Below are 26,929 nucleotides of genomic sequence, written 5' to 3'. Positions count from 1 at the left end.
TTGATCTTGAGGTTGTAAGTTCGAGCCCCACCTTGGATACAGAGATTACTTAGAAATTAAAAAAAAAAAAAAGTCCAAAAAAAAAAAGCTGACAGTAAAGGGATAAACAAGTCCCCCCCCCCCTTTTTTTAAAGAATCCGTAGAATGAGGCAGAATGTGGTCAGTGTCCCAGAGAAAACCACCTCTCGTGCCAGGCAGAGATCATGCCGTGTACAGGCGAGATCATGAAAGGAGGCCTTTCACACAAGGTGGGCCTTGAAGGATGGACAGGATTTTGATTGGTAGAGGTGGAGAGTAGAGGGACAACATTTCTGGAATATCATTAGTACCAGAGGACCGGTGTGAACATAAGTTCACAAAGGTGAGAAAGTAAGAATGTGCCAGATCCGGTTGGAGGAGCTGGCGGAGTCTAGAGACCAGAGAATGGAAGGAAAGGCCCTATCCAGACTGGCCACGATCCTCTCACTCTGTGGTAGTCTAGTGTCGGTATGTCCGCAGCTCTAGAGCCACATTACATGGGTTCAACTCCTGTTCTTCCTCTTCCCACTTATGTACCCTGGCAGGTTCTTTCACTTACCTGTGATTGTTTCTTCAACCATAAAATGGGGATAATAAGCAAATCTTCCCCAAAAGGCTGTTTTGAGGTTTAAATATGTAAATATTGTATTGTTTAGAACAATGCCTGCCATATAGTAAGCACTCGGTAGGGGTTGGCTACTTTAGTTAGTAGCATAATAGTAGTGGTGGTGGTGCTTAATTATTATTATTACTGCTGAATGTGGATCACTCCAGGAGGAAATTAGTTAACAGTCTGCAGGTTAGCCCATCTTTGAATGTGGGTTATTAACTTGTCTCTCACCAACACCTTTAGGTGGCTCAGAAGCAGAAGGGCTTTGGAGATTCTTTTTCCACTCCTTTTCATCTAAGAAACTGGGCCTAGAACATGAGACCCCAGAGCAGGGCACTTTGATGTGGGACTGGCTCTTGTCCCAGGTGGCCACCTGCCTGATGCTGGACAGTGCCCAGTATTTCCCAGCAAGGAAGGGTGGATAAGGGTGCTGGCCAGGTGCCCAGAATGCCAGCATCATGCCCCCAGAAAAGTGTGCCGGGCTTGATGTTTCTCCCACTGCTGCTGTGGCCGATTATGTCTGAGTAACAGTCATTTCTAATCCCATTTGGAATCGTTGCTCAAGATAATCCTGTTTCGTAGTAATGATATTCCAATTCCAGCGTGCACCGATTCTAGTTTGGCAGATGCATGCCTTGACCTCAGGCAACCCAAGACAGTGCTCCCTGGAAAGCAGTGCCAGCTCATTTGCCTAACATAACAATCTCAGGGTGGGAACCCCCCTTTTCCAACACTATATCTCGTCCTGGGGTTCTGTGTTCAGTGCTTTCATGGAGAGTTTCGGTTTGGGATCAAGGGAGCATCCAGTGCTCATCCAATTCAGCTGCTTGGGGAAGGACGTTCCACTTCTAGGGACTGTGATATGGTTCACTCCCACACCTCTTTTTAAAGACATCAGACCCACATTGTGCCATGAGCTGCTTGCCTGCTTGCTTATTTATTATATATTTATTTATTTTTAAAGATTTTATTTATTTATTTGACAGAGACACAGTGAGAGAGGGAACACAAGCAGGGGGGAGTGGGAGAGGGAGAAGCAGGCTTCCCGCTGAGCAGGGAGCCCGATGCGGGGCTCGATCCCAGGACCCTGGGACCATGACCTGAGCCGAAGGCAGACGCTTAACGACTGAGCCACCCAGGCGCCATATATATATATATTTTTATAAGAGAACAAATCTGTACCTTTATTTATTTACTTTTCCGTAAGTTTAAATCCTTGAGTGGTACAGCATCACATGGATTCTGTGGCCAGTGGCTTTAGCAGGAAGGTTGCTTCAGAATTTGGCATGAACCATGCCACTGGTTCCATGAGCACGAGTTACTTTTCCCTAGATTACCCTGGTTTTGTTCAGTTTCTCACCAGGAGTCACTCTGTTGTTCTTTGCTTTGTACACCTAAGCACATCTCTTACTTAAATAGAATTCAGCTTCATCTCGAGCATAAATTTTTAGAAGAGCTTTGTGCTCCCTCTGGTTCGGGAGACCTCACTTATAGCCAGCAAAAATGGCCTTGGACCACAGCCTTCCAGACATATTTGTCATTTTAGGAGTCCTATTCCCAGCAGGCCTCCATAGGCTCCAAGATGGCAGAAAGAGGTGAGCTGCTTATTTAAATAGGGCCGCAGGCTAGTGGATCAGGAGTATAAAGTAATATAGTAGGTGTGTCTGGGTTTCAGCAAGGTATTTGTCTCTCATGATACCCACATGAATAAAGTATGATGTGGAGAATAGTTCAGTCAGATGGTGAGTGACCTGTTTCATATGTTGTGTACATATGATTAGAGATTGGAGAGCAAACTCTAGTGGTGAGCCACAGGGCCCTGTCCTATTCAGTCATTACATGGATAAATGCCAACCCAACTGGCAGATTAAATGAAACTTAAAGAGGGAGGTAATATGTTGGGTGAAAGAATTGGGGATATTGAAAAAAGAACTCAGTGGGCTAGAACAGTGGTTAAATCTGTGGTGATGAACATTAATAGGACAAGTGTTTAAGTCTGCAATTAAAACCAAAAGCCAACTGTAAAATCCAGGGTGAGGAAGACCTAACTTAGCAATAGTAGCAAATAAAGCCTAGGAGCTGACAAAAAACACAGTGTGTGCATCAGCAAGTGCAGTATTAAGGCCCCAGAAATGAATTGATTCAACAAATATTTACTGGTCTGTACTGGGCCTTATGTGTGAGGAACAGATGGTCGGGGCACAGTCCCTGTTTGGGGGAGCACATAGTCTAGTTGTATGTGATGTAGTGGTGAGGAACAAGGGCTTTGGAAGGAGACTGCCTAGGTTTAAAACCTTCTACCTGGTACTAGCTCTGTTTCCTCATTTGCAAAATGCAATAATAATAGCCCCTACCTCAACATAGGGTGGTTGTGAAGATTAAAATGCACATAAAACTGTTCAGTGCAATGCCTAGTGTGTAGCTAAGTACTTAATAGGTATCTGCTGGTGTTACTAATATTTTTTGTTTTCTTCTTGTTATTTTCATCCAAAGTCTAGGAGATATAGCAGCCCCAGCACACTCTTACAGATCATTTGCCTAGAGAGAACCTAATCCAGGCCCATACTGTGGTGAAATCCCTAACAACCAGGGTTTGACCACTTTGGCCCATAGGTTCAGCAACCATGTATTCTAGAGCACAGATCGAAAGACATGGAAGATAGGGAATTAGATTTAGAACTAAGCTGAGGATGTGAAGTTGAGATTGTCTGGGAAACCCTTTGATGGGTGATCTTGGTTCCATGGCCCTCTCCTTAATGTGCGATGTCTTCCTTGGGCCTTGCCCCAAATGATCTCACGTTGTCTGGACCCACCATTGATTTTGACCCTTGTTCATCTGAAGGAGACTCCCTCTTACCCCAGCTAGCTGCTATGACCTGCTTTACTTTACCATCTGAAAATGTCACTATCCCTGGTACATAGTAGAGGCTCAGTAATTATGGGATAGTAAGACAGACTAACGGATGGATGGTTGGATGAGTGAGAACCAGTGTGGTTTAGGGAAATGTGTACCAGGTTTGGCCCCACACAGACCTGGATTTGAATCTTAGTTCCTGTGCTTAATTAATGTGTATACTTGGGCAGCTGAGCCTCAATTTATTCATTTTTTTTTAAATTTTGAATCTTTATTCTTTCACTTTGATATATTTATGTTTTCTCACACCATAGTATGGTTTTTTGATTACTGGAGCTTTATTTTTTTTCTTTTATTTTATTATGTTGGTCACCATACAATACATCATTAGTTTTTGATGTAGTGATCCACAATACATTGTAATTTATTCATTTATAAAATGGGACTAGTACCTCATTGCAAGTGATTATATGGATCTGGAACAGTGAATGTAAAGTGCTTAACCCACTGTGGCTGCTATATTGTGATTACTGATCTTTACCTTTTGAGGGAAGTAAACAAAAGATTATTATCCTCTTTTGAGAAAATTGTGGCACATTTTCTACACAGGAACTTTGCCTTCTACTGAATCTTAGTTTATTTCCTAAGAACGCTGGCTTTAAAAAGAAAACTGCTCTCCCCACCCTCTCCACTCCCGGCTCCTGCCCCCATGCCACAGAACCTTTAGATTTAACACATGCTGCTGCCTTTGCTCAGGCCACCCTGCTTTCCTGACCAGTGCATAGACCGGCCAGTAGACTGAATGAGCCGCAGCTCATTTGACTTTCCAGCAAACCTCCTGAACTGTGACCTCTTTGCTTCCTCCCTTCATCGAGGTGTGCACTGGGTTGAGAATAGGTCAACTCTTTGTCTTCTCCTTGGGACCCGTGACACTCATCACAGTGACCCCATGCTTTGGATGTGGGGGGTAGAGGGGAGGAGGAGTTGGAGGAGCTTCTCCTGAAACTCAACATTGTGTGGGGACGACCTGGAGCTGGGATCACTGCCCTTCTTGCTTCACCAACTCCAGCTGCTCGCCAAGCGTCTTTGACACGCGCCTGGCCCAGCATAGGCCTCAGCCCACACCACAGGTTTCCTCGCTTTTTCCTAAACAATGTAGCAACCCCAAGCCCCTCCGGCCACTGAGACCAGAAAGCCTTAACATCGATCGATGTAACTGTCCTACCATGCACTGTGACGCCCCACTGTCCTGAAAGCAGGAGCTCATCAAGGTCAGTGTGAGCCAACCTTCCTACATGTGCTCCCACCTCTAATCTAATTACAACCTGATCAGCAAATTAAAATGCGCCTCATGGGGGCTGTGGCTCCAAAGGGAGTTCCATGAGTCTCAGGAGCTGCCACTTTGGGACCACCCTCCTATTCATTTCCTCAGCTTTGTCTGGGAACTGCCTGGTGGAAGGCAGGAAAGGTCTGGTGCTCAGGAGAGGAAGGTGAAGGTTTTCCACAGTTAAATCTCCTATGACCTAGTTTGTACCCTCAGGTGGGAGATATCTGGGCTGAGACAGTGGCATCTACCATTCTCCTCCATTTCCCACCAAATAAAATAATGATTTTATTTATTCATCCTTCATTTATTCATGCACTCATTCAGAAAGCATCTACTGACCACTTTGACCCAGGCACTGGGCAAGGAGCTGGGAATGAAAGTCAAGACATGGCCCTTGCCTCATAGTCTAGCAGGAAAGGCAAATAAAAGTAAGCAGGTAATCATGGTACAACATGATGAGGGTCACCTACCCAGGGGTGAGTACTGCATTCTGGATAGACAAATAGGAAGGCATGGACCCAGGCTGGGGGTCAGAGAAGACTCAGTTGAGTTGGTGACCTAGTCCCTGAAGAGCCCTGAAGGTGATGGGCACTAACCAGTTGAAGCAACGAAGGAATGGCACATTTGATGGCCTTGGTGTACTTCAGAGAATTCATTGTTTTCGCTGGGTCCTTAATCCTTCAGTCCCCAAGATCCACTAGATCATCACAGGAATTAGAAGTTCTGCAGTTGAAAGACTTCCTGAAGGAATAAACCTTTGGAACAAATGGTGAAGTTCAGTTAATGATTAATAGTTGCTTCTAACTGCTGTATCATATTTCATAGTGTGTCTCTACCACATTTAACTTACTCATTCCCCAATGGTGGACACTTGATTGCCTGCAACTGCCCACTGTCACAGAATGCTGGGATGAACGTCTTCCATGTTGCCCTTTAGGGATCTGTGTAAGAATTGCTCTGGGAGATACATATTCAGAAGTTCTGGGTCATCGAGTAAGGTACTTTAATTTGATAAACTGTTAACAAGATCGCCTTCTAGAATGGCTGCACCAGTCTGTCCCGACAGTGCGTGAACAGTCCCAGAACCCCATGTCCTCTCCAACACGTGGCATTTTTCAGCTTTCTAACTTTTGCTAACTTTTGGACTTTAAAGTGATATCTCATTGTTTTAATTTGCTTTTCTCTAATAACAGATGAGCTTGAGGATCTCTTCATATATGTAATAGTAATCTGTTTTGTTTGTTTCTTCCTCTCTTGGGCTTTCTGATCCTAGCTTTGCTGCTAAAACCTGACTTGAGGCAAAGTGCTCCCACGGTTTGTTAGCTGCCTGGGAGTCAATATAGGGAAGTGAGGGGCAATGTAGCAGAGGGATAAGCACATGGACTTTGTAGCCACACTGCCCTGGTTTGAATCCCACCTCAACTCCTTACAGCTGAATGATACCTTAGGCAAGTTACTTAATTCCTCAGGGCCTCAGTTTTCTTAATGTATAACCTGCCTCACTGGGTTGTTGTTAGTATATATGAAGTGTTTAAAACAGCGTGTGGCATGGAGGAAATACACAAATGTTAACTCTTATTAGACTACTGTCTTCCTCCTACTTAGCCACACTCTGTACCCTTGAGAAAATAGATATTTGTACTAGCAGGTAGTATAAACAAGGCAGAGAATAAAACAGTTCTCAGCCTAGGATCCGAGCTCACCCTCACAACCTTAACCTTCATTATTCACAAGGCCCAGTCTTTTTGGTGAGTCAGCTCACTTGGGCAGAGATAAGAACAGAACAGATTCTGATGGGCATACAGGAAGGCAAGTACAGCTGCTAGAGCCAAGTCATTAAAAGACAAACCCTCATCCTCTTGGGCTACACACAGCCTCTGAATCTCCAAATTAGGGAAATAAGAGTCAAGATTATCTCTAGTCTTTGAGGCTAATAATGGCATTGGTTTTCTTTCCACAGACCACCCAAGACCAAATCCTGAGCTGGCTCAGAGAATTGCTGGTATTCTTAAATCTTTGTCCAGAGAGAACCTGTGGAGTAGTCAGCATAGATCCCCTGAGTAGAAGTGTTTCCTGTTGTAGAAAAACATAAGTGCATGGAATGATATACTCTTCCCCCTTTAGTCCAGCTGTTAAGACCATAAAGGACTAGCCCGTACACCACAGCCTGTGTGGTACCAGCTACCCAAATTTAAGGCAGTAATACCTAAACCCAAACCTACTAAAGGGCAACAACCAGTATGCCAGCATCAGAACAGAGGGTAGGTTGCCGTTGTCCTTTGATAGATCACCTCAAATAGCAGTGTCTGCTTCTCTTTGTGCCATCAGATTTTCTTTTTACTCCTGACCTTGCTACTCCCCTTGTTAGCCAGATGGGCGGGCCAACTTACCATCTCTCCATGTAAGTCACCTTCTCCCAAATATAGTTCTGAACCTGAGGATTTGTTTCTGCTTCAGGGAAAAGCATCAAAGAGATAGAAATCACTTCATTTCCAAAGTCTCATTGCTGCTCCTGGTTTCTGCTTCTTTTGCCTTTCCTTGACTTCTGATACCTGTATATTCCTTGGTTTCTGGCTGCCTACTTGGTTTGTGACCTACTATTCTTCTTTAGCCTCTAGTCCTTAACATCTGACCTGGCTTTTGACTCTGTCTCATATTTGTGCTTCCTGGTCTCTGGCCCTTGGTTCTGTTTTACTCTGAACTTCTTGACACTTGCTGGGCATGGCCAACTGCTAAGCCTGTTCTTACCAGCTTTGCCTTAGCTTTCTCTAACCTGGCTAGCCTCCTACTGTGTTTTTGTTATGCTGTAACCCATAGGTCCAGGAAGTTCTTTTGATCACCAAAGCTAAGCATAGTCGTGTAGCCCTCTAGCATGATCTGGGCTGGCTTCTCCAAGAAGGGCCTGGTCCCTGTGGAGATCTGGATTAGATGCATTGTAAGTAAGTAATGGCTGTTGGACAGAAAGCCTCCTAGCCATCTGGCAAGGTGTTTGGTGCCACTAAGCAGCCACAGTTCCTTCAGTCCTAGCTATACTCCCACAGTGGGGCTGCTGCCTTTGAGTTTTATTAAAAATGAAGGGAATCTTCTCTGAGGTTACAGAATGAGTCACTAGCTTGGTTGCTTATCCTCTTTGGCCTCCAAGTTTGTGAAGTGAATTGCGCATTCCCTTTGATTGGGTTAGCAGTCTGAGGGCCGAGCCTAGTCACTGTCTTCTCTCCATCCTACCAGACCACTGTCTGCCCTCCAGGGCCAAGGGCAGCATACTTGGTTGCTTGGACACGTCTTGCAGCCTGCAAATTGGACAGATGGAATCAATACTCATGAACCTGGAGAGGCCCAGGTAGCACAGTTAGTGACACTAGCTGCCTAGAGGGACAGCCTGCCATGGGAGGGGTTGTGATTGAATAGTGATTGGACACAGCAGCTGAGGATTAACCAAATTATGTCCCTTTGAGTTTAGATCGACAAACCTTTCTCACTCGGATTTTAAAACAAGCCGCCTTATGCAGAATATAGAAAGAAGTGTTGCCTTCTTAACACAGGGCTGTGCCAGCATGAGTCCTGAGTTTGGTGGTCAGGTATACTTCTGGTGCCTACTTCCGCCCAGAATCATGTTATTATTACTAAGATTATATGGACAAAGGGAAGAGATCTCTTATTTATGGACTCCTTCTGTGTGCCATGCACTACTGAGTTTTACATGCTTATAACCTGTAAGAGGGGCATTTTTATCTCCATTATTCTGGTAAGGGAATGGGCGTCAGAGGTATAGTAACCTGTCCAGGATCACAGACAGTAAATGATAGAGCTCTAATTTGAACCCAGATCTTCCTGTGCTTGTTATAAAATGTGCTATCTTCCCAATTTAAGTGTCTCAATTCACATTTCTCTTGACTTCCCCACAGCCCAACCACAGGGTCAGGGACATGGTAAAAATAATAACCAATGTTTGTTGAGCACTTATTATATGTCAGATGGTGTTCTAAGCACTTTACATGCATTAACACAGCCATGTGAGCCAGATGCTCTTTTTATCCGTGATAATTATGAGATTGCAAGATGATGTTCTAATTTCATTGTTCCTTCTACATTTATTAGTTGTCATTCTACAGTAAGGAAGAGCTTTCCTTTCATCCCATTAACTTACTTATTTTTAGTGTGGAATTATGGAATCTTTTTTTACTCAATGGGTTATAATCCATTACTGTGATTACTCATGTTGATGCTCAGATTGTCCCAGATTTTAAAGCCAATGTTCTTAGTCTCTATACCATGCTACCTCTCTAGCAGATATTTTTTCTCACTGCCTTCTGTGTTGGTTTGCCTATCTATAACAGCCTTTTTGTACCCTCTTGGCTTTTCATCTTCTGGGAAACAGACCAATGCCAGTTTTATCCCAACTATGTGTAAACTAAGAGCAGATACGTCTCCAAGTGAGAACCTGACAAACTCTGCTGTGAATTCAATATCTGAGTTTTAGACATGGATTTTAGCTGCTTAGAGATCCTTCTCATTTCTCCTTAGGATTATAATCGATATACTGGATAGATTGCCTATGAAAGGTAATTCTTAAGATCCTTTTAGGTAAGGTGAATAGACACCTGAGACTCAACCTGACCATGTTAGATCAGTTGTAGGAGAACCTCAGCTACGTGGGAGATGGATTCTGGTTCTTTGACTTATCTGTGAGGACTGTATGTCTGTGTACATAGGAGTTATTAAAATTCATCCATCCATTCAGCAAATAATTGAGCCAAGTTCTATGCCTGTTTGAAGGTAATGAAATTCAAGCCAGTTGGTACAGGGAAAACCATCAACACTGCTGATTACAGATATTGAAAAACTAACAAAGAAGAGAAAAACTAAAACTATAGTTTGACTTTTTAATAGTTATGATAGAGTAATTTTTTGAAATGCTTACCATTACGCCTTCGAAAGCATTAACAGTTCTGAAGGCCAGTAAGCAAAAGATTAACATACTAAGAGAAAAATGGTCAAAGGACATTATGAAAATACAGTCAACTATTGTGATTCATGAAGAAAGAAACATGACTACTAAACATTTATTTCTTAAGTCCAGCCTCGGGCGCCTGGGTGGCTCAGTTGGTTAAGCGACTGCCTTCGGCTCAGGTCATGATCCTGGAGTCCCTGGATCGAGTCCCGCATCGGGCTCCCTGCTCGGCGGGGAGTCTGCTTCTCCCTCTCCCACTCCCCGTTTGTGTTCCCTCTCTCGCTGTGTCTTTCTCTGTCAAATAAATAAATAAAATCTTTAAAAAAAAAAAAAAAAAGTCCAGCCTCATTAGTAATCCAAGAAATCCAAGTAGAAATGGCAGTGTGATTCCATTTTTGCTTACCAGACTGACACATGATAAAGAAAAATAAACACCCTATTTTGTGAAAGGAAGGCACAGAAGTTACTCTCATCCTTCTTCCTTTGCTAGTAAAAAAAAAAAGGTACAATCTTCCTAAAATTCAGTTTGATAATATTTATCAAAACCCTTAAAAAGGCTTACACTTTTGGGGCACCTGGGTAGCTCAGTCAGTTAAGCATCTGCCTTCGGCTCAGATCATGATCTTGGCACCTAGCTCCCTGCTCAGTGAGGAGTCTGCTTCTCCCTCTCCATCTGTTCCTCCCCGCTGCTCGTTCTCTCTCTCTTTCAAATAAATAAATCTCAAAAAAAAAGGCTTACACTTTTGACCTAGAACTTAATCTCCTAGGAATTTATCCAAAGGAAATAATCAGATATGTGTTATTGAAATATTAAAAATAATCTAATGTTTTACAGTAGGAAATTGGTTGAATAAAGTATACTATAGTAGAACACTGTGCAGCTATTAAAAACAATGTGGTAGACAAATACTTAAAACATGGAAATGTTGGGGGGCGCCTGGGTGGCTCAGTGGGTTAAGGGTCTGCCTTCGGCTCAGGTTATGATCCCAGAGTCCCGGGATCGAGCCCCACCTTGGGTCCCCTGCTCAGCAGGAAGCCTGCTTCTCCCTATGCTCCTCACCTTGCTCACTCTCGCTCTCTCGCACTTTCTCAAATAAATAAATAAAATCTTTTAAAAAAAACATGGAAATGTTGGGGCTCCTGGGTGGCTCAGTCAGTTAAGCATCCAACTCTTGGTTTTGGCTCAGGTCATGATCTCAGGGTCGTGAGATCCAGCTCTGCATTGCACTTAGCATGGAGTCTGCTTGAGATTCCCTCACTTTCCCAATCCCTCACCCTTTGCCCCTGTCCCCACTTGCATATTTGCATTCGTGTGCTCTCTCTCTCTCTCGTAAATAAAATCTTTATAAAAAAACGTGTATGTTTCTATGTGTTTAGAGAGAATTTATGTATGATCTTATTTTTGTAAATAAAAATATACATACATTAAAAAAATGGAAAGGTGTTATATATTCTAAAAACATTTTCTTCTTTTTAACTATTTATAGTGTCTGAATTTTTTATAGTGAGCAGAGTCTTTTTTGTTTTTTGGTTTTTTTCCCCTTAAGGAAAAAAGAAAGCATGAGTAGGAATATGCCGTAATAGAAGGGAAGTGGACTTTTTAAATTTTTGGGGGGAGGTACAATATTTATTAGGACTTATTTTATTTTGTTTAAAAAAGGAGTTTTCAAAATTAATGCATACTTTTCTAAAGTAATTAATTCTAAAGTATTACTATCTTCACTATTATTATAATTATCTAAAGTATTATTAAAGAATAATCCAAAAATACAAAATAGTATATTATATACAGCAAAAGCTATACCTACAATTCCCTTTTTTTTTTTTTGTGGCTGACACCATGCGTTTATTTATTTTTTTTTGAAGATTTTTTTTATGTTAATCCCCATATATTATATCATTAGTTGTAGATGTAGTGTTCCATGATTCATTGTTTGTGCATAACACCCAGTGCTCCATGCAGAACGTGCCCTCCTCAATACCCATCACCAGGCTAACCCATCCTCCCAGCCCCCTCCCCTCTAGAACCCTCAGTTTGTTTTTCAGAGTCCATCATCTCTCATAGTTCGTCTACCCCTCCGATTTCCCCCCTTCATTCTTCCCCTCCTGCTATCTTCTTCTTCTTCTTTTTTTTTCTTAATATATATTGCATTATTTGTTTCAGAGGTACAGATCTGAGATTCAACAGTCTTGCACAATTCACAGCACTTACCAGAGCACATACCCTCCCCAGTGTCTATCACCCAGTCACCCCATCCCTCCCACCCCACCCCCCACTCCAGCAACCCTCAGTTTGTTTCCTGAGATTAAGAATTCCTCATATCAGTGAGGTCATATGATACGTGTCTTTCTCTGATTGACTTATTTCGCTCAGCATAACACCCTCCAGTTCCATCCATGTCGTTGCAAATGGCAAGATCTCATTCCTTTTGATGGCTGCATAATATTCCATTGTATATATATACCACATCTTCTTTATCCATTCATCTGTCGATGGACATCTTGGCTCTTTCCACAGTTTGGCTATTGTGGACATTGCTGCTATAAACATCGAGGTGCACGTACCCTTTCGGATCCCTACTTTTGTATCTTTGGGGTAAATACCCAGTAGTGCAATTGCTGTATCATATGGTAGCTCTATTTTCAACTTTTTGAGGAACCTCCATACTGTTTTCCTGGGAGGCCTTTCCTGATCCCCTTGGTTTCCCACTGTACATGGTACTACTATTACTTCTTTTTTTTTTTAAGATTTATTTATTTATTTGACAGAGCGTGTGCACAAAAGCAGGGCGAGCATCAGGCAGAGGGAGAGGGAGAAGCAGGCTCTCCGCTGAGCAGAGAGCCTGATGCAGGGCTCGTGGGGCTCGATCCCAGGACCCTGGGATCATGACCTGAGCCAAAGGCAGATGCTTAACCAACTGAGCCACCGAGGCGCCCCAGTACTTCCTCCATCATAGCCTTTACCACACATTGCTCTAATTTCATGCTGAATTCTTGATATTCCCAGAAGATCATAAACTCCATGAGGGTGCAGACCCTAGCACCTACAACAGTGACTACAACACAGTAAGCATTTGATAAGTGATTGTTGAATAAATACTTTGTATTTTGTAGTTGTGGAAACCTAGCCTTAGAAGGGTGTTAAATAACTTGACCAGAGCCACTCGGCTAGTCAGTTTCGGAGCTTTCCTTGTCTTTTACACTGGCAGAGTTTCCCTTCTTTCCCCTGTACCACTCACATGAGCAGAAGCAGCTCCAATCCCCAAACATGCTTCAGAATCTGAGTCTCTACTTCCTAGGCCTTTCCAGCTTTTGACACTTCTGTCTTTCTGATTTTTTCCAGTGTGGTGCAGATCCTGCTTGCTGCTGGTGCTGACCCAAACCTTGGGGATGATTTCAGCAGTGTTTATAAGACTGCCAAGGAGCAGGGAATCCATTCTTTGGAAGGTAAGCACAGACCACCCTGTTGTTGTGAGCACTCTCCTCCCTTTGGCTTCTAGGCAGCCTTGCTCTGTGTCAGCCCTACCAGCAACTCAGAGTGAGAGCCTGCAAGTCCCTCATCCTCTGGGAACGCATGGATAACCCAGAAAGCTTGGAACAGACACCCTTCACAGTCTCTTCTGCCTCTATCATTTATGTCCCTTCAGAAGTCTTGGGGAATAAGATAGAGGCCTGACTTCATGACCAGAGCAGGGAGTGGGGGATACCTTTCACCTGGTGTTCTCCTGACAGCACCTCAGCCCATAAAGCCTCAGGTGAGTGGATAATGGAGCAGGTTTCCATAAAATAATTAAGGCAACTGCATGAAATGTGGCTTTGTTCCTCTTCCACTTCCTGCAGACTTAACCTATCCCATCCCTGTCCCAGAACTAGAAAGCAGCCTCACTGGTTTCCTCTGCCTCAGAAGTCCCTCAGTACTACTCTGAATACTGCCTTTTTCCCCTTCTATATGCAAAATGAAATCATATCTCTGGGATTGGCCCTCAATTTACCATTATGACCCAGGACAAATAGTGGACCTTCTCTGTGCGTTGATGTCTATGCTTATAAAATGGGGTGGTCATCTGTGCCTCCTGAGGATGTTAATGTGGGTTGTTTGGACTTCAGAAGAAAGAGGTGGTGTGCACCTGTATCACAGTTCAGTCACATGTCTGTCAGAGGGTACTCAGGCAAGTCAGTCTTTGCTACTTCTGGTGAGTGGTTCTTCAAAAGTGAGGTATAGAAGAGGATATGTTGCTTTGGCTACAAACAGCAATGAATATTTATTTTACTTTTGAGCTTTTGCTTGTTCATACTGGCCCCTCTGCCTGTCCGTTATCCTGTGTCACTCAAAGGCTGCGATAACCAGCCCTGTTTCCAGCAATAGGGCAGCTGAGCAGTACTGCTCTCGGGTTGGCAGTGATGCCAGGAGGACGGACAGCCATGCCGACTGCCTGAGGGTTGGAACATTGACTGAAGGGAGGTCCAGTGAGGCGAGCAGTGCACTTGGTCCTCAGAGCTGTCAGTGAGGCTGCCGGACCGACGTAGCTGTGGTAGCCCACAGCAGAGGTGTGCTTGCTGCCCCTGTGAGGTTTCTCAGGTCAGCAGCGTAAGAGCAATGTCAAGAGCAGCAGAGCGTTGCTGCCCAGGGGAAGTGTGGAGTTGCCTTCCCCCTGCCTGTCTACCTCTCTAAACCTGCTCCTTTTGTCAAGCTCCACTTCTGTGGCTGGATCCTCCACGAAGCCTTCCCTGTCCTTGGCAATAATTGCAACCTGCCCCCAGCTGCTCTTTTGAATGTTCTCTAAATCTTGGCCTTTTATATGGTTATTTGAACTCTCATCTGCCCATATGTCTTTCCTCTTCTGCTCAGCTGACAGTTCTGTGTGCAGGCCATGACCTATGCCTCCTTGGATTCCCCACTGAGTTGGAGGAATTATGTTCACTTTATGTTTCAGAGGAGAATTTCATGAGTACCAAACTTGCCCTATATTTGCAGCCTGTTATGTGGAGACTCATCATGTGGGTTGTCTTCTCACTCAGACATAGCATTACTGTCCTCAGCTTGGTCTTCTGTCCAGGTGCTCTCACCAAAAAGCAAAGAGGAGCGTTTGCTGAGGGGGCGGAGCCAGGTGGAAGGGAAGGGATTATTTGAGTGCCTTATCATCTGCCCTCGGGATCCCAGCAGGGCTCAGTCATTATTTTTGATTTCACAGAATCCCAGAGCTGTGAAGCCGTGTAGGCCAGCCTCTGCTGTCACACCAGTCCCTTCCCCCTGCATTTAAGCTTTATATCTTTGTTCTCTCCAGACAGATGCTCATATTCGACATTCTAGATCAGTAGTCAGGAAACTTTTTCTGGAAAACGCTGCATAGTGGTTTTTAAGCTTTGTGGGTCAGTTGGTCTGAGTTGTGAGTACTCAGCTTGGCCACTCTAGTGCAGAAGCAGCTGTAGACAACATGCAACAAATGTGCGTGGATATGAACCAGTAAAACTTTACCAAAATGGGCAGCAGGCTAGATTTGGCCCATAGGCTGTATGTGCTGACCCTGTTGTAGGTATTTTCTTTTTTCTTTCTTCTTTCCTTCCTTTCTTTTCTTTCTGTCAGCCTCCTCTGAACTTTTTTAGCTTTTACACTAGCCAGCCTACATTCTAGATAGGTAGGTAGATAGACAACAAAAATATTGGAAAAGGCTATTATATTCCTTATGAAATAAGATAAAAATATTAAGTATCTCTTCTTATTTTGTATGATCTACAAATTTAGTGAGTAGACTTTCTGTGGATTCATATATTTACATGTATTTACATTCACATATTATTCATATATTTATATTCCTACCTAGCAGACAGTGTTCTAGGCATTGGTGAGTTAGACAGGCAAGATCCCTGCCATCATGTACTTTATGTGCTAGTCTTTGGTTTAAATGTTTATAAGGACTCAGTTCAGTATGGAGCCTTGGAGCATGTAATCATCACAATTTTGAAACATTACTCAACATTCACAGCTGTATCCACCAAACTTCATTTTTTTTTTAGCCTCCATTTCTCATGTTGTCCACAGAATTTTAAGAGATTTTCTTAGGTTTCTTGCTAAAATAAAAATGTGCTTTTAGCATTTGTCATATTTTTTTGCCCAATAACCCTTTCCCCAAAAGATACTAAGTTATTCTGGTATGGTCTTGTCTTGTCCTTAGGGAGCCCACACTGATACTCAGTAATTACCTAAGTGTTTAAGAACCATTAAAAAAAATACATCTTAGAATTTTGTCAGAATTATTGATGAACTCACTCTTCTGTAGCTTGCAGGATATGCCTGTCTCTGCATCTTTTTGTTGTTGTTGTTGTTGTTTTGGGTTTTTGTTGTTGTTGTTGTTAAATTACAGACTGCACTGCCTGCCAGTTTCCAGCAGCTTATCCAGTTTTCCCTGGTGTATCAGTTTGTATGTGCTCTGGCCTCCCAACTTCATGTGCTCTAACCCTGAAAAGTCACAGTCCTTTAGAATCATTCCAGGGCTCTCCTCTCTCCTTACCAAGCCTTTAGCTCCTTCTTAACCAGATTTTTCTTTTTTTTTTTTTTTAATTTAAAGATACTTCGCTCTTTCATCCATTCAACCAATATCTGTTGCCTACTGTATCTAGTTCTAGGTCATTCTCATTGGTGAAGTAGGCAGGAACCAAAGAATCTTGTGGTTCTCTTACCTTTGGATTGGATAGACTTTTTCACAGGAGGTACCTGACTTACAGGATGTGTGAGTAGGGTAGAAAAGAACAAGGGTGCTAGCCCTTTGCCACGAGTGTGTCTAGGCAAATTCAAAGAAAAGTTACAGGCTCAATTGGACAGTCCTTTACTATTGGAGCAGAGTCCGTGCCAGGTCCATCAAATTTACTAAATTTCTAATAGATATTTCTGTGGGCCTTATACTGTGCTCAGTACTGAAAGGAGGTGGTGAGTTGTCATTTGTGACCTTGGCAGGACCTCCCTAAACCCCAGTAATATATCCCTTTTCTACCTTATCAGTATTGTGAACATCAAGAGATAAAGTATGTGATGTGTGAATTGTAAAGTGCTCTACAGTTGTAATTGCTCGTTAGTTTTATTTCTTTATAATTCAACATGCATTTACTGAGTGTCAGGCACTCTGCCAGATGCTGGGAATGTAGAAATGAATATACATGGTCTAGGCCCTCAACAGTGTTCCCAGTCAAGTGAGAAGACAGACCTACGAACAAGATACCACAGTACAGAGTGATAATGCAAAGGTAGATGTACAAAGAATGGAGATAGCACTGACATAGGCAGTGATAAGCTCTACCTGAGGGCAGGCTGCTGTCTGGGAAGTGTCATAGTGTAAGTGACTTTGAATTGGGTCTTAAGGATGAGTGGGAGATTGCCAGGCAGACTAAGAGGGATGGATCTTCTGGGTAGAAGGAACAACACATGCAGAGACATGGGGTGGGTGGGTGACAACAAGTGGACTCATCTGCCACAGTGCTGAGGAGAATAGCAAGAAGTGAGACTAGAGAGGGAAGCAGGGTTCCGCATGATAAGGACATTGTAGGACAGTTCTAGGGTGCTCACACTGTTTTTGAAGGTCATTGAAGGATTTTAAGCAAGGGGTGTCAGTTTACATTTGCATTTTAGATGGGTTATTCTGATGGGGTGAGGGATGAAATTGAAGGGGAGAGATTAGCAGTGGCTCTTGACCTTTAGGGGATGATGGTCCCCTTTGAGAATTGGTTGGGAAGCTATGCTCCTCTCCCCCAAAATGCACTTATAATTTCTGGGGATTCCTAAAAGTGATCTTTGGAAATTGAGAAATTAGATGTTAAAAATATTAAGAGGTTGAGTTCTTAGCAGAATGTGGGAATTGATGGAAAAGGAGGCATTTCATGGTGACATCCCGATTTCTGATTTGGTTTAACAGTTGGATGTGTGGGTATGGAGTTCAAAGGAGAAGTCTGGCAGGAGATAGGGATTTAGGAGTCACCAGCTGGGGCACCTGGGTGGCTCAGTTGGTTAAGCGTCTGCCTTCGGCTCAGGTCATGATCCCAGGGTCCTGGGATGGAGCCCTGCGTTGGGCTCCCTGCTCAATGGGAAGCCTGCTTCTCCGTCTCCCACTCCCCCTGCTTGGGTTCCCTCTCTCGCTGTGTCTCTCTGTGTCAAATAAATAAATAAAATCTTAAAAAAAAAAAAAAGGAGTCACCAGCATTAGCTTGGTAGTGACTACAGTGGATGTGACTAAAATTGTCCAAGGAAAAGAGTGAAGGTAAGAGGTGCGGGGACAAGCTCCTCACTCAGGGTACAGCATCTAAGGTGTGAGGAAGAGAGAGGATCCAGGGGCATCAGTCGTTAAGTGTCTGCCTCTGGCTCAGGTCATGATCCCAGGGTTCTGGGATCGAGCCCCACATCAGGCTCTCTGCTCAGCGGGAAGCCTGCTTCTCCCTCTCCCACTTCCCCTGCTTTTGTTCCCTCTCTCGCTGTGTCTCTCTCTGTAAAATTAAAAAAAAAAAAAAATCTTTAAAAAAAAAGAAGAAAGAGGATCCAAACAAAGGTACCGAAGGTATCAGAGAAGTTGCCTTGTTTTCTCTCAAAGAGGCTCTGTCTGTTCTGCCTGCTCAGAACAGGCATGGTCTAGAAAGGAAAGAAACTTCTGTGACCTCCTTTCTGATACTTTATCATCGGTTGCCCCATTCCTAGCAAAACCCTTCTGATTTACATATGGCCATTGCTCCTTAGCAAGAAGCCTGCTGGGCACATTACAGTATTCCCTGCCCTTGTCAGGGTTGGTTTCTGGGCAGAGGGCAGGTCAGCTGGTGCAAGTGACACAGGAATGCCTGGCATAGAAACTGTGTTGGCCTGACTGTTCTGTCCATCCTTTTCAGCCCCCAAGAGTGGCATCTTGAGAGGTATAATGGTGTCCTGGAGAAAGGTCAGATGTCAGTGGTAGGCAGTTATCTAAGCTCTGTTTGTCTAAGTTCTGTAACTTACTAGCTGTGTGATCTTGAGCAAGTGATTTAAGGTTCTAGAATTTCTGTTTTCTCCTCTGTAACATAGGGATAACAATACCCATCATACAGGGTTGTTAGGATGACTAGAGATAAGTAAAGCATCATGTGAAGGATGATATTTGATGAAGAACATCTCTATTGAGGTGGATTTTCAGTCCGTGTAAAGTTGCCTTGGAGGTACTGAGCAGCTCATCACTCAAGGAGCATTGACAGAGGCTGGATGTCTGCCTGTCAGGGATTCTGTACAGGGGATTCTTGCCCTGGGTCATTGGATAATATGGCTTCCAAGGCCCCTGTCAGCCATGTGATTTCTTTTTTTTTTTTTTTTTTTTTAGATTTTATTTATTTATTTGAGAGAGAGAATGAGAGAGAGAGAGAGCATGAGAAGGGGAGGGTCAGAGGGAGAAGCAGACTCCCTGCCAAGCAGGGAGCCCGATGCGGGACTCGATCCCGGGACTCCAGGATCATGACCTGAGCCGAAGGCAGTTGCCCAACCAACTGAGCCACCCAGGCGCCCAGCAGCCATGTGATTTCTAAGGTCTAGAAGCCTTAGGCTCACCATCAGAACAAGTGATGTACTTATAAGTGGGATTTGAGCTGAGTTTTGGAGGCCAGAAAGCAAGTGAGAAAAGAAAAGCTGTTCTAAGCAGGGGCACAGCTTGAGCAAAGGCACATAGAGGGGACACATGTGGAGAGGGGAGCGTGGAGATCACTGCTGCTTCTCTACCAAGTCACTCCCTGATCTTGACCACATTCCATTCAGTGCCTTGATCCCCATCCATGCCCACTCCAGGAGAGTTCCACTTGTGGCTGGCGGATGGGTGGTGGGTCCCAATCCTCAGGTGGAGGAGACAATAAATGCATGGTAACAGTAAACAAGTTGCCCAGCCAGGGATGCCGCAGGCTGCTTGTAAGTAACTGTTATAAACATTGGGTGTCTGGGGCTGTCAGAAACGCAAGCGAGCACTCTGAGTGCCTCTCATATGTACAATTAAAACAATAAAACACGGCAGAAACATGGTGAGAACAGGATATAAATCAGCTTCTCTTCTTAGCTCCAAGTGGTGGCTGAATAAAGATGAGTCATGTAGAAGCTGGGTTGGCATAGGAACCTTCTGGGGCTAGAGGGCCTGACTTGCCAGGCTCTACCTCCCAAGGCCAACCCCAACAGTCTGGGCAGTCCCCTTCCCACAGCTCCAGGGGCTGCGGGTCCTGGCCTGCTCCAGCTGACCTCCCCATCTCTGTGTCTTCAGATGGGGGACAGGACGGTGCAAGCTGGCGCATCACAAACCAGTGGACAAGTGCCCTGGAGTTCAGGAGATGGCTAGGAGTTCCCACTGGCGGTAATGGAACGGCTCTCTATAATATTTCTCCCCTTCCCCAGGACATGCCAGGGAGTCATCTCATCCTGGTTCATCTATTCAGTATAAGTTAACTGCTCAGCACCCACCGTGTGCCCAGCTCTACCTAGGGACAGCAGAGAGAATGTATGCCCTTGGAGAGCATAAATTTAGATGGAAGTAATTATGCTCCCAAGGACATAAGAATCACCTTAAGAGCTTATTAAAACACGGATTCCTGGGCCCCACCCCCAGAGATTCTGATTCAGTGGCTCTGGAGTGGGAACTAAGATTTTGCATTTCTCACAGCTCTCCAGTCTTTGAGTAGCATGATCTAGACTACAGATGTTAGTTCTGGCCATGGGCTTGAACTGCTTTTAAAAACTCATCTGGGCCTTCTCCCTGGAAGAGACCTTATTTTGCCACTTTAAGCTTCACTCCTTGCGAGGTTATGTGCTCATGCCATGGTATTATAGGTCGTACAGAACACATAATAGCTATGACACCTGCAGCGATTTTCTGCACCTCTCAGAGCCTCTGTCTCCTTACTTAGGAAGGTTATCAGTTTGTTTCCCGGAGCTAACTGAACATAATAATAAAATAAATAAATAAAATGAAGGTTATCAGAAGAGTTAGAGATAGCATATTTGTCCCTAACCTAAAACCTAGAATATAGAAGGAATTCCACTAATGTAAATTTCTGTCTTTCTATCATCATCATTATCCTCATCATACTCTTGTGGAACTTTATTCAGACTCTTTGACATGGCCTTCCAAATGCTTTTCAGTGGTAGCAAACTGTTGTCTGTAGAGAGCCAAACATATTTAGAGTCAGAGGAGTGGCTTAGCCATCACCAAACTGTATGACTTTGGGCATTTCTCTTTCTCTGAGACTTGATTTTTGCATCTGTAGGGAAGAATATTTCCTACACCATTGGCTTATTATAAAGATCAAATTGAAGTACTTATGAAAGCACTTGAGAAAATACAAGGTGTATTGCAAATGTGTAAGATACTAGCAAGAAAATTAATTAATAATAATAATAAAGATTGAAGACTTGACCAAGACAGTATTTGACAAGTGTTCAGTCAGAGGTACAGATAACAAGGACTACCAGAGCTCAGAGAAGAGAATGTCTGGTTGAAGCAGTCAGGGAAATAAAATGGTATCTGAGCCCCAAAGTATAAGAAAGTTTTATGGAGGGCCCGTAGGTGGGTACAGTTGGGTGTGAAGGGGTGTGTTATATCCCAAACACATGGGAAACAGAAAAACGTGTGTCAGGCTGTTAAGTGAACTTGTTCAGGTGAAGCATCTACACAGCAGATTTATCTTGAAGAGTAATGAACAAAAGATTCGGCATTAGTGCACTGGGGCCAGATCAAGATGCTTGGACTTTGTCCTTTAGACAGAGAGGGGCTCTGAAGGTTCTAGAGGAGAGGTCACTACAGGAGTGGATCCCTTCCAGGGTGGAGAAGCAGGGGAGGTGGTAATAGGATGGCGATGATAAGACCACCGCAGCAGCAGGTAACAGGGACTGATACGGTGTGCCACAGCAACCCTGTGATACAGGCACTAAAGGAAACTGAGGCAGAGAGAGGCAGCCAAATGCCAGCAGAACTGTCTCCTGCTCATACACAGAGCCCAACAACCATAGCAGCCTGTATGTGCCTCACACTTAGCCCAGAACCTCTGCTTGTCCAGAGGCTTGGGAGGGCTTGGGAATCTGCCAGGCCAAAAGCTGCTGGGGCAAGTTATTATTTTTAATAATGTCCCTGCCTCTTCCTCGTCATTGTCACAGCCTTGTCGCACCTCCAGGGCCAGTGGTTCTACATCTCATTTCTCAGTGGTGCCAGCTGCCAGAGTCACTAGGATGGACAGTGCACTGTCAATCCATCATGCTTGTGTTAGCCAGCTTCAAGGTGAAATGTGTCAGCCAGTTAGGCTAATTGTTTCCCTCCTTTTAGCCCTCTAAACATATATATATATATGTTTGACTAGGGGAGGGAGATAGACTAGTTGACATGTTTTATTAAAAAGAATAAATTTGATACATTTATAAAAATAAGGAAAAGTGGGATGGGGTGGCGAAGAACTAGTCCTGTGATTTTTAACTGATTTACATATTTTGTGTATAAATATTTTTTCATCAAAAGTTCCAAATCAGGGATGGGTCCCACACACCACACAAAATATATTAGAGACATTTATATGGATAGCAGGAAGGGAGACAGAGGGCTGAAATTTTCCAGGCACCCAGTGATTGATGGGGGCTGAGGCTCCCCCTGACGCTTTATTGAGTTTCCGATGATTATCTCTCGCTGAGACATTTTTTACAGATGACGGTCGAGCTGTCACAATGGACCATGGGGGAAAAAAAAACAACAATAATAACACTTTAATCTTTTTACTGCACTGCTCCCTAGTATCTCAGATTCATCTTCCCTGACGCACGCAGTTCATTATTCTGCCCCTCCCTGGATGGGAAATAAAGGCAAATAAATATATATGTAGACACACTTACCCACATACATACACACATGGACTGGATATAAAAGAGACCACCTCAAAACCAGAGAGAGGCAGAATTTATTGTTCTTTTTGCAAGTGTTGAGGTTTATTAGTAGAGATGCTGGGTTGGCTTGGAATTGGCTATTAATTACAACATTTTGTATTTGTTTTTTATTGTGAGTTTTTAACATTTTGAAGAAAAGGCAGAGGAGAGGCAAGCAGGTGTAGAGATGGGGAGCACAGAGGGACTGAGTTTGGCCAACCAAGTAGCATAACTGACTGAAAGGCAGAGAGGGCAGGCTCCTCCTCTTGTTGCCAGCCCTACCTGGAGGATCCCTGGAGCTGAAAGATGGGATGCTTTGGTTGGGATGGGGGCAAAGCAGGGACAGTGGGGAGAAGTTAAGCTCAGAGTAGTGATAGGCCACCTCAGAGGGACTCTAAATAGCTGTGACATGTTACTGCTGTGAGACTTAGAAGAGATGGGAAGAAGGGGAGGGTCAAACAGAGTATTGATGGGCCTACAGACAGCAGAGTAACGCATTCTTAAGAGTTTGTCCCACTCTTTGAATTTGATAGTGTGAAGGTGACACGTGGGCTGTGGGAAAGCTCCACCTGGGTCTGTGGTCAATGAAGGTGTCCTGGGGGCACCTGGCTGGCTCAGTCGGTGAAGCGTGCAACTCTTGATCTCAGGGTTGTAAGTTCGAGCCCCACTTTGGGTGTAGAGAGTACCTAAAATAAAATATTTTTTTAAAAGGCGGGGGATGTGGGGGAGGTCCTGGGCCAGAGAGGATGCCACTGTCTAGCATCACAGGCAGGATCAACAACCTATCGTCTTAAAGCTCCAACCTTTCTGTTCTCCCCCTTCCCTTTCATGGGGATGAGAGAAAATGAATTTGGGGTCCTTAGGGGAAGGCTGCCCTCCTTAATGTGCCTTCAGTAGAGTAAGTGCTGACTAGTCCTCCCTTTAATTCTTCAGACCTTTTCTGAGCTCCTACTAGAAGGGAATAAAGAGATAAACAGAGTCCTGTTCTTGAGAAATTTTCCAGTCCATGGGCAGAAAACGTGGTGTCTGTGAGAACCATTTTCAAGTAGGGTCTCGTCTTCCATCCATAGGCCAGCCTAGATGGTCATGAGTGCCATCTCTGTAGGAAGGATAAAAAGATCTATAAGACACGGTATCTATCCTTCAAGAACCCATTTCCTTCTTGGGGAGACAAGCTTACCATCCCCTCACTAAGGAAGTATTTATCAAGCACCTGCCATGTTCAAGAATATACACATGAGGCACGCTGTGAACACATAAGGCTATGTAAAAGAGAATGTTAGCTAATTTGATGTGAACTAGATATTACTTGAATGCATAGAGGAAAGGGAGATCAGTGAAAATCAGACTGCTTGAGTTATAAAGGATGGGTAACATGTAGATAAAGAAAAGGAATAATGAAGTCATGTAATCACATAGAGAAAAGAGTACAAGCAGAGCTTGTACTGGAGCTAAACAGAGCAGCTTGGTCACTGAATATCAGTGACCTGAAACAAGCTACATAACTCTGTAAGTCATGGTTTCTTCATTAATTAAATAGGAATAATAATAATAATAAGAGCCTAGTATGGTTCTTGGGAGGAAAACAGTTGTAAAGTTCCTAGCACAGAACCTGGCACATAGTAAGTGCTCAATAAATGGAGGCTATTATTTGCTTACTTCTCCAAGAGTTATGTATTTATTAATCTGAGTATTGGAGAAAGACTCTTAGTCCTGGGATATTAGGCATCAGGACTCACCTGTGACTCTCTACTGAGTATGAAATGGGCGCCCTGCAATGAGCCTGACATATTCTACAGTGCTAGTGTGAGAGGCAATTCTGGCCAGAGTGAGAGTGTCGCATCAGGAAGAGGAAAGGGCACAATAATAAATCTATTACCATTACTGAGTACCTACTGCATGCCAAGCAGTGTGCTCACCTCCTTACATACATTTTTTTTAATATAATAGCCTTGTTGAGATCTAATTCACATACTGTGTAGTTCAGTCTTTTAAAGTGTGTAAGTGTAAAGTGTGTAAGTTGGGCCTGGCTCAGTTGGTTGAGTGTCTGACTCATGATTTTGGCTCAGGTTGTGATATCAGGATCCTGGGATTGAGCCCTGCATTGGGCTCCACGCTCAGCCGGGAGTTTGCTTGAGATTTTCTCTCTCCCTCTGCCCCCCCCCCCCCCCCCCCCCCCCACTCATACTCATGCGTGCGTGCATGCGCGCACTCTCTCTCTCAAATCTTTTTTAAAAAGTGTGTAAGTCAGTGGTTTATGGTATATTCACAAGGGTTGTGCATCTATCACCACAGTCAGTTTTAGAACCTTTTTTTTTTTTTAAAGACACATTTATTCAGCGTCGTGATCAGATTATTACATTTAGCAATCAACAGCATGGGTGCAAAAAAAAAAAAAAAAACTACATTAAAACCCTTTGTTGGAATGCTTTACACTCTCCACAGAACAGAAACTAAAATAACCTGTAATACAATTAGTCACAAATACAGTCCTTGAGTTTTTTGCCCGTACACATGAGTATTGTCTAAAACATGTCTTCTTTGTAGCAGCTAGGCCCTGCCACCACTATGCTTGGCCGAGTTCATAAATCTGTTGTAACCTGTAGCTTCCCTGTCACTTCTCTGGCTCTCCTCTCCTGCTAAGCTTTGTTTCCTGGCAGTAATTAAAACCTTCTGCTGCTACCATAGCTACTGTTGCTGCTGGAACCACCACAGCCACCTTGGTTTCGTGGTTTGGCAAAGTATTGGCCTCTACCACCATAGGGGCCAGAGCTTCTGCCTCCAAAATTTCCTCCTTTCATGGGTCCAGAATATGAGGATTGATTGTTGTAATTGCCAAAATCATCATAGCTTCCACCACCTCTAAAGTTGCTTCCATCATTACCAAATCCGTTATAGCCATCCGCACTGCCACCATATCCACCACCACCTCGACTGCCACCAAAGCCACCTCGACCACTGAAGTTCCATCCACGACCAAAGTTGTCATTCCCACCAAAACCACCTCCACGACCACCACCAAAGTTTCCAGAACCACTTCGACCTCTTTGGCTGGATGAAGCACTAGCCATCTCTTGTTTAGATAGGGCTTTCCTTACTTCACAGTTGTGGCCATTCACAGTATGGTATTTTTGAATGACAATCTTGTCTACAGAGTCATGGTCATCAAATGTTACAAAAGCAAAACCTCTCTTTTTGCCACTGCCTCGGTCAGTCATGATCTTGATCACTTCAATTTTCCCATACTGTTCAAAATAATCTCTTAGATGATGTTCTTCAGTGTCTTCTTTAATGCCACCAACAAAAATCTTTTTCACAGTTAAGTGGGCACCAGGTCTTTGAGAATCTTCTCTTGAGATAGCCCTCTTTGGTTCCACAACTCTTCCATCTACCTTGTGTGGCCTCGCATTCATGGCTGCATCCACCTCCTCCACAGTGGCATACGTGACAAACCCAAAGCCTCTGGAGCACTTGGTATTTGGATCTCTCATTATCGCACAGTCCGTAAGCATTCCCCATTGCTCAAAGTGGCTCCTCAGACTCTCATCGGTTGTTTCAAAGCTCAAACCTCTGGTGAAGAGCTTCTGCAGCTGTTCAGGCTCTTTGGGAGACTCTGACTTAGACATGACGGCGGTGGGAGGGGAGACTTTAACGATGCTTACTCGGTGGCGTCCACGGACAGAGAGCCAGTTTTAGAACATTTTTATCACTCCATAAAGAAACTCCATTCCCCGTTTCCTCTCATTTCCTACTAGACAGCCACTAATCTACTTAGTTTCTAAGATTTGCATATTCTGGGCATTTCATATAAATGGAGTCATACAATACATGATCTTTGGACTGCTTTCACTTAGCATGTTTTCAGGGTACATTCATGTTGTAACATGTATTAGTACTTCATTCCTTTTTCATAGCTGAATAATAGTTCGTTAATGGATATACCAAATTTCATTTCTCCATTCATCAGTTGAGGGATATTTGGGTTGTTTCTACATTTGGCTATTATGAATAATACTGCTGTGAACATTTGTGTACAAGTTTTTGTGTGAATATAGTGATTTCAGTTTTCTTTATTTTTTTTTAAGAATTTATTTATTTATTTGACAGAGAGCAAGAGCAGGAACACAAGCAGGGGGAGTGGGAGAGGGAGAAGCAGGCTTCCCACCGAGCAGGAAGCCTGATGTGGGGCTCAGTCCCAGGACCCTGGGATCATGACCTGAGCCGAACGCAGACGCTTAACGACTGAGCCACCCAGGCACCCCAGTTTTCTTGACTTTATACCTAGCAGT

General features: G+C 43.8%; 2 protein-coding genes across 4 annotated transcripts in view; one reads left to right on the top strand and one right to left on the bottom strand.

Moving 5' to 3' along the window:
- CLPB (caseinolytic mitochondrial matrix peptidase chaperone subunit B) overlaps window positions 1-26,929 on the top strand; it is a 141,448-nt gene that overhangs the window by 38,010 nt on the left and 76,509 nt on the right. For 2 of the 3 annotated variants that reach the window (XM_044919693.1, XM_021704737.1), the window contains one exon: window positions 13,104-13,207. In XM_044919693.1, the coding sequence (XP_044775628.1) occupies window positions 13,104-13,207 (104 nt within the window). Of the gene's footprint in view, window positions 1-13,103; window positions 13,208-20,001; window positions 20,092-26,929 lie in introns of all 3 variants that reach the window. The other variant, XM_044919692.1, reaches the window with a different exon arrangement.
- On the bottom strand, window positions 25,304-26,266 carry LOC110593471 (heterogeneous nuclear ribonucleoprotein A1-like). Its single transcript, XM_021704735.1, has one exon. It carries the CDS (start codon window positions 26,264-26,266, stop codon window positions 25,304-25,306), a length of 963 nt encoding a protein of 320 aa, XP_021560410.1.

The sequence above is a fragment of the Neomonachus schauinslandi genome, chromosome 11, assembly GCF_002201575.2.
Source record: "Neomonachus schauinslandi chromosome 11, ASM220157v2, whole genome shotgun sequence".
NCBI lineage: Eukaryota > Metazoa > Chordata > Mammalia > Carnivora > Phocidae > Neomonachus > Neomonachus schauinslandi.
The sequence above is the reverse complement of the archived record's forward strand: the minus strand, read 5'-3'. Positions and strand labels throughout refer to the sequence as shown.